We start from the raw sequence: 7,708 nt of genomic DNA, 5'->3' as shown, positions 1-7,708 counted from the left end.
GCTGGGTAAGGTGGCCTCCAGGGGACCAAAGGCCACCTTGTCCGTCCGTCCACCCACCCACCTGTCTGTCCACGCATGGCCCTATGAAAATAGACCCTGGGCTTGCTTCCAGGAAGGCGCTGTGGGTCGCAGGGCCCCTGGGCAGGGCTCTCTGCCCGGAGGACTGGTTTCCGGGGGGTCCGCCTCTCCAGGGGTGGTCTGGCTCACAGGAGTGTCCTTTCATTCCCCGTGCGCCAGTTCAACAGCTTCGAGCAGCTCTGCATCAACTTCACCAACGAGAAGCTCCAGCAGTTCTTCAACCACCACATGTTCGTGCTGGAGCAGGAGGAGTACAAGAAGGAGGGCATCGAATGGGTCTTCATCGACTTCGGCATGGACCTGCAGGCCTGCATCGACCTCATCGAGAAGGTGGGGCCGCGTCTGCAGCCGCCCCCTCACTCTCCGGGTTGGCAGAAGGAACACCGGAAGAACGTTCTGGGGCACTGTCACAAAATGGTGCCACGCAGGGCTCTGCCTGTCCACGGGGCTTGCCAGGCTCTGTCACCGGTTTCCCAGAAGGCAACCTGCTGAGGCTAAAACCATCCAATCCAAAGCAGAATAGCCTCTCCAAGAACCTAAATACAGGACAGAGGTGGCCCACCAAAACACTGAGCACACGGTTTTCCCTCCAACACACACAAGGCAAAACACACCCACAACACCTGAACACACACACAAGGAAAGCACACTTGCACAAAACCCGGGCAACATGTGCACACACCCTTAGACTCCTCCTTGCACCCTCTCACCCCCCCTTGGACACCCCCAGGAGCCGATGGGTCACCTCCTTATTTTTCGGGCAGCCTTGACTTTTCACTGTCCCTCAAAGGCTCATTCATTTCCAAGAAGCTCTCTTGGAAATAAAGGTGATCCTGGAAGCTTCGTTTTGCTATGCACCCACCTCCAGGGTAAAAATCTGGATGTTTAAGATTAACATATTAATTTTTTAAAAAACCAAGAGCATTTGGGAGGCCAGCAAACTCCAACCCACAAGCGAAACCCAACTGTAGAGGGAACTCCCAAGCTTTGCACGGGACGTGGTCCCTTCTGGGAGGTGGAATCCCGTGGCTGGTGCCAGCTCCCCCAGTTGGACAGGATGCGTGGGAGGCCCAGTGAGGGGGGGCGCTGCTGACGCTGCACCCCAAAGCTGCCCTGGACAAGGAGCCTGGCTGGGCAGGGGGACACCTGCTGGCTAGAAGGCGTGTCGAGTGCTCAGCTCTTCTAAACCCAAGGCCAGGGCTTCCTTGGTGGAGCTGAGCCAGCTCATATTTACAAAGTGCCTGCACAAGTTGAAAGCTGCCATCTGCCCTTCCCCAGTCTCTCGGGGCTCTTGAATGTTTAAAACGTTTCTTTTTGAAATGGAATATGTTTCTCGGAGGGCTGCCGCGGGTGCCCAGAGCTGTCTGCTGGATTTGCTCAGAGACTGGTCATGGTGCTTTCGTTGGGACACACAACATTAAAAGAGCTTTTGAAGCTTCGGAACGGCTGAGCCCCGTTGCTGCTGTCCCCCCCCCCCCCCGTCGATTGACCGTCTCTCATTGCTCTTCTCTCCTTCTTCTTGGGCAGCCGCTGGGGATCATGTCCATCCTGGAAGAGGAGTGCATGTTCCCGAAAGCCTCCGACATGACCTTCAAGGCCAAGCTGTACGACAACCACCTGGGCAAGTCGGCCAACTTTGGGAAACCCCGAAATATCAAAGGCAAACCGGAGGCCCACTTCTCCCTCATGCATTACGCCGGCACCGTGGACTACAACATCATCGGCTGGCTGGAGAAGAACAAGGACCCGCTCAACGAGACGGTGGTGGGGCTCTACCAGAAGTCGGCCCTGAAGCTCCTGGCCACCCTCTTTTCCAACTATGCAGGCACCGAAGCTGGTGAGATTGCACGTGACCCAGGAGGGGGGGACCGTTGATGTGCCGTTTCCCACCAAGGTCACTCCGATGCATTTGGACCATGTTCAGACGCAAAGTGTCCTGTCTGAGAACCTCAAAGCAATAAACCCACGTTAAAAATTAAGGGAAGGCTGAAAAAGCGCGGAAGCTGCTGCTCACCTTTGAAAGGTTGAACGGAAGAGGGGTGGCGGATGGAGGCAGGAGGAAAGGGGAATGGCTTGGGGGGGCTGGTAAGGCTCTCCGGCAGTTTCTGGGGTGCCCCAACGGTGGGGCTCCAGCAGGGCGGCAGTTTCAATGCTCCCACAGTGGCCCCGAGCAGCGCGTCCGTGGAGGGGCTCGGGCATCGCAGAAGGTTGCAGCGATGCTCCAAGCTTTTCAGCCAGGACCGGCCCTACCATCGGGCCAAACTGCTTCAGGGGGTAGTTGCAGGGGATGGCAGCAAGGCCTGGTGAGGAGAGGCCCGTGTCCTCAGGTGCAAGGGTGTCCACTCAGCCACATCGAAGGCAGACTCCTCGGCCCTTCCAGTCCGCTTTTGTACGTGGAACGGAAGGGGGCACCATTTTCCTGGCCCTTCAATTCAGCATTCCTTCCACTGCTGTTTGTTTACCCAGATTTGGGAATGATGGAGGGGGGAGTTTGATAAAGGGGTTCATTTGAGTCTTCTGTGCTAAAACCCCCCTAGAAACTGGCTCTGGAGAATGTCAAGAGTGTGGCTGGAAGGGGGAGAGATGGGAACTCGTTAGTCCTTATTTATAATATTTTATACTGCTTAATATGCTAAAATCTCTGAACAGTTCAAGTAGAATGCACCATAGCCATTTAAAAGACAAGATGATTTTAATTGATAATTAATTAAACACCTTATTAATACAAAAGTCGGTAACAGGGGACATCACAGGAGAAGGGAAAGTCTGCGTGAACTGGGCGAGGATGAAGAAGAGACGAAGGCTTGATGGCGAACAGGCTGATGGATGGGGAACGAAGGGCAGATGATGGATGGTGAAGGAGGAGGATGGGTGGAAAATGAAGGACAGGCTGGAGGAGGGGGAAGAAGAGCGGGAAGTGAAAAATGGGTGGGTGGGTGGGTGGGTGGAGGATGACAGACAGATTAAGGATGGAGAAGGAGGGTTGGATGGATAAAAGAGAAATAAAGAATGGATGGATGGATTGATGGATGGAGATGACCAGTATTTCAGCACCGAAGCTCCTGTTGCTTGAATGTTTGTTGTGGATGTTTGGGTAGCGGCGATTCTTCGAAGGGTGCGTGACTTTGCCCTGTACTCTCTCTCCTCAGGTGGAGATGGAGGGAAGGGGAAAGGCTCTAAGAAGAAAGGGTCGTCCTTCCAGACCGTCTCTGCACTTCATCGGGTACGAGACGGAGGCCCTGGGAGTTGGTGGCCAGATCCCACTGGAGGAAGAGGGGCCAACGGGGCTGGAGAGAGAAGCGAGGGCCATGAGGTGGATCCCTCTGTGAGGGGTTCTGGGGGTGTGCTGAGTTCTTTTGGCAAAGCGCTGCTTGGAGGCAGGGAGACCCCCCCCCCACCGGCAGCTGAGCCCCCTGCTTTCGCCCCCTTCCTGCCACGCAGAGCTCCAGGTCCAGGCTATGGAGGCGCTTCAGGCCTGGCTTGGAAGTCCTTCCTCTGGTCACGAAGTCCGATCTGCCGAGGTGCCGAAGGCCACGAGGCACCAGGATTTTGGCAACGCTGGGGGTGGAGACGCGCGCGCTGGGGATCGAGGGGGAGGAGCGGGCAAAACGACTGCAGGCTCCCTTTCTCCCCCCCCCCCACCTCCCACCCACCCCTCCCCTTCTCCATCTCTCTGGCAGGAGAACCTGAACAAGCTGATGGCCAACCTCAAGACCACGCACCCTCATTTCGTGCGATGCATCATCCCCAACGAAAGGAAGGCTCCCGGTAACCACGTAGGGCTGGGGGGTTGGGGGTCCAGGCCCCTCAGTGGGCCTCCTTCCCTCCGCAGATCTGCCTCTTCCTCACCACCAGCTCCTCCTCCTCCTCCTCCTCCGCTCACTTGCCCAGCAGAAGCCAGGACCCCAGTGCATCCTGCAGCGGCCTCAGGCAGCAGAAGTCCTGAGGGGGCAGCCCTTTTCCAGCTGTGCCTCCTCAGCCCCCACACCCTGTTCTGAGCCCCCTAAGCCATGGCTGCCCTCCGGTTGCAGTGGAAGACAACATCCTGTCGCTGCATAATTCCTCGGGCCGCTCTCTGCCTTCTCGCATGCGTGTGCCGGCTGGAGGAGAGAAGGGGCGAGCAAGCAGCGGGAGAAGGGGCAGGCCCAGAGAGTCCGCAGCAGCTGGCCCGTTGCCGCAGTGGGAGCTGGGGAGGCCATGCCGACTCCTGGTGCCGGATCTGCCGCCCAAATGGCAGCTAACCCTGCCCACAAGCTTCTGTTCTGCCCCCCTCTTGCCTGGAGGGAGGATAATAAAGACAATCGGGAATCTTGCCTATATCAGCCTATTTAGCATATTGCAAAGGACCAAGCAGGGATGAAGCTCTGCGGGGCGTTTGGAAGTCAATCTTGCAAGGTGTTAGCCATACGCTACAAGGGCCTCTTCCAGCCTAGCACCCTCCAGGTGTGAACCCCGACACCTCTGGCGGGGGCCAGGCTGGAGAACGATGTCCTGGAGCAGGGATGGGCAAAATTTTCAGCTCCTGCAGCCCCCTGGCACCATCTCAGCCGACATCTGTTGGCAAAGTGTTACGGAGACTCAAAGGTGCCACCTTTCACTAAGGAAGGAGGTTCTTTTGGCACTTTTCAGCTGTATGGCCTCTGAATTTCCTGGGAAATGGTCCGTAGTTTTGCTACTTCGCTGCCAGTTTCCAGGCAGCGAATGCCTGGGGCAGGGAATGCACTGAAGGTCATGCGCCCCGGGGGGCCTCAGGGTTGCTCCTGGCTCCTTGGCTGGCACAAGGGAGCCGCACGTCTGAACGCGGCGATGCCTTTTCTCCGGTCTCTCCTCCCCCCACTTACCTTTTGCAGGCGTGATGGACAACCCCCTGGTCATGCACCAGCTTCGCTGCAACGGGGTCCTGGAGGGGATCCGGATCTGCCGGAAGGGATTCCCCAACCGGATCCTCTACGGGGACTTCAGGCAGAGGTGAATTTTCTCCCTACCTCGGAAGGACCCCTTTGGGGTTACTTTCCCTGGTTTGTGTTATGAGCCTATTACGATCTGTAATCTCAATCCCAGATGCCTTTCTTAACAATACTGTGGTCATTTTTCCTCTGGTGACCCTTTCTCGCCACTTGTTTGGGGGCAGCAGAGCATGGATATTTAAGAATCCATTAAATGGCAGTTGCACCTCTCCAGAGTGAGGTTTGGAGAAGGTGGCCTGAATACTTTCTAAGCTGTTAGTTGGATTGCTCAAGGGCTGTGGAGGAAGAAAGGTTGGATTTGAGGGAGGTTTGTTTATAGATCATCCGTCTACTGGCATCTCGGGACAGTTCACAACAAAGCAGAGATAAAATAGGGCATGGTAATTCAATAATGTAAAAACCACATTGAAAGTGATGAAGCATTAAAATAATGGGAAAATAAAAAGGGTTTTGCTTGGCGCCGAAAAGGAAAAAGCATCGGTACCAGGTGAACTTCTTGGGGAGCCACCACAGAGAAGGCCCTTCAGATAGCCACCCTCCTGATCGCTTTCAAGGAGGGCCCCCGAAGAAGGACCTCTGCCTCAGATCCCAAGGGGTGGGAGGGCATATAGGGAAGGAGGCGCTCCTTCAGGTATCTAGGGCCCAAGCTGTTTAGGGCCCTATAGGTCATCACCAGAACCTTAAATTGGGCCTGGACTTCAATTGGGAGCCAGTGTAAGCGGAAAAGGACGGGCATTATATCCAAATTCCTGCCGGTCCCCATTAATATCCTGGCAGCTCGGTTCTGGACCAACTGAGGTATCCGGACTGTCTTCAAGGGCAGCCCCACGTAGAGCATGTTACAATAATCCAGTTGGGAAGTTACCTGGGCGCGGGTCCCCATGGCTAGACACCGTTCATCCAGGTAAGGGTGCAGCTGGTGGATCAGCCACAGCTGAAGAACAGCGCTTCTCACCACCGCTGCCGCCTGAGTATCCAGCGAATCGCTTCCGCAAACCCTGGTTGCCTGGCGTTCTGCTCCTGCGACCCCTCGCCTTGCCGTACCTCCCTGCGGCTCCGCGGGGGGAACGCCGCTGCCCCCACGGGGGAGACCAACAACCTGCGTCCCTCCCCACCAGGTACCGCATCCTCAACCCCACCGCCATCCCCGAGGGCCAGTTCATCGACAGCCGGAAGGGAGCCGAGAAGCTGCTGGGCACTCTCGACATCGACCACAACCAGTACAAATTTGGGCACACTAAGGTGAGAGGGACAAAGCGCCCGCAGGTGAGAGCGGTGCAGAGCCTTCCGTGGGCAAGTCAGAAGCCGAGGCCGTTTCTTCCGGGGCGGAGGTATGATATGTCTTTCCTGCACCCCAGGGAGACGGGGGAAATATACTTCCTTCAGCATTCTCATCATCCTTCCCAAACGAGAACGCCTACAGTTAAGTTTCAAGTAATTAATTAATTAATCTCTATGCCACGCAATCGCTGGAGCTCTCTGGCAGTTCGCAACACGCACAGCGACAATCTAAAAGCGACATTAAAAGGTTCGTTACGAGGCTGAGTGGCGGGAGGTTTCGGACCGAGGAAAGGAAATGTAGTTAAACTGTGGAATTCTGTGCCAAGGGAAGTGGGGATGGCGGCCGATCTGCCTGGCTTGAAAAGGGGGCTGGGCCGATTCATGCGGGGGGAGGCTATCCGTGGCTCCTGGGCTTGCTGGCCATGGGCTACCTCCTTCCCCAGAGGCGGCCTGCCTGCATGCACCGGTTGCTGGGGAGCTGGGCAGGGGGGAGCTCTTGCCCCCCCCCCCCGTCCTGCCTGGGCAGCTGGTTTGCCACCGAGTGTGCAGGTCTTGTGTCCGATCCAGCGTGGCTTTTTAATGTTTTTATTAAAAGGTTAAGAAGAACAGCAAAGTTCAAATCCGATTTAAAACACATATAAAAAGTTACAATAGCCTATATAAACGAATCATGTTAATCTAATCATGTCAAACGAATCATGTTAATCGTTTCAATGTTTGTAAACCACCCAGAGAGCCCTCTGGGCTCTTGGGATGGTATATAAATGCAATAAATAAACAAACAAGCTATTTAAGCAGCTAACAAAGCCTCAATAAACTGAAATGCCCCGTGGCAGAGGATGTTCTTAACCCCGCACCAAAACGATGCTAAAGTTGCCTCCTTTGGTGGCAGGCAGAGGCAGCTTCAGAGTGGGATCGTCGCATCTGGAACATGGATCAGGCCCAAGTGCCTCGCATCTTTTCGTTTCCCGACAGGTGTTCTTCAAGGCAGGGTTGCTGGGCCAACTTGAGGAGATGCGTGACGAGCGGCTCTCCCGCATCATCACCCGCATCCAGGCCCAAGCACGGGGTCAGCTCATGCGCATCGAGTTTAAGAAGATTCTGGAGCGCAGGTGAGTCCAAGGACCAGGTTGGGGAGTTTCCCAGACTGGCGGTGAAAAGGCACGATTCGTAGCAAAGAAGAACCGGTATTACAGACAGACCATTCCTTTGTCTGGAAGTTTGCTGGTTAATTTAGTGCATTTGTTTCGGGGTCTCCAAAAAGTTTCTGCACTTTTATATTTTATAAATATATTTTACATATATATATATATTGCTGATGGCATTAAGAAGTTGGTACGGCGCTGTGAAAATGCATCACTAAGGAAGGTGACTATATAAAA

At 55.1% G+C, this 7,708-nt stretch overlaps 1 protein-coding gene across 1 annotated transcript; it reads left to right on the top strand.

The window, feature by feature from the left end:
* Window positions 1–209: 209 nt before the first annotated feature.
* Window positions 210–7,438, top strand: LOC123017422 (myosin-7-like; the record flags this gene model as incomplete). The annotated part of the gene is made up of 7 exons (XM_044418768.1): window positions 210–408; window positions 1,606–1,915; window positions 3,228–3,301; window positions 3,759–3,846; window positions 4,929–5,046; window positions 6,164–6,287; window positions 7,302–7,438. Coding segments are annotated over 7 exons (1,050 nt in total), but the record flags the coding sequence as incomplete, so codon positions are not given.
* Between the last annotated feature and the right edge of the window lie 270 nt (window positions 7,439–7,708).

Source organism: Varanus komodoensis, unplaced genomic scaffold (assembly GCF_004798865.1).
Source record: "Varanus komodoensis strain SLA01 unplaced genomic scaffold, ASM479886v1 scaffold927, whole genome shotgun sequence".
NCBI lineage: Eukaryota > Metazoa > Chordata > Lepidosauria > Squamata > Varanidae > Varanus > Varanus komodoensis.
The sequence above is the reverse complement of the archived record's forward strand: the minus strand, read 5'-3'. Positions and strand labels throughout refer to the sequence as shown.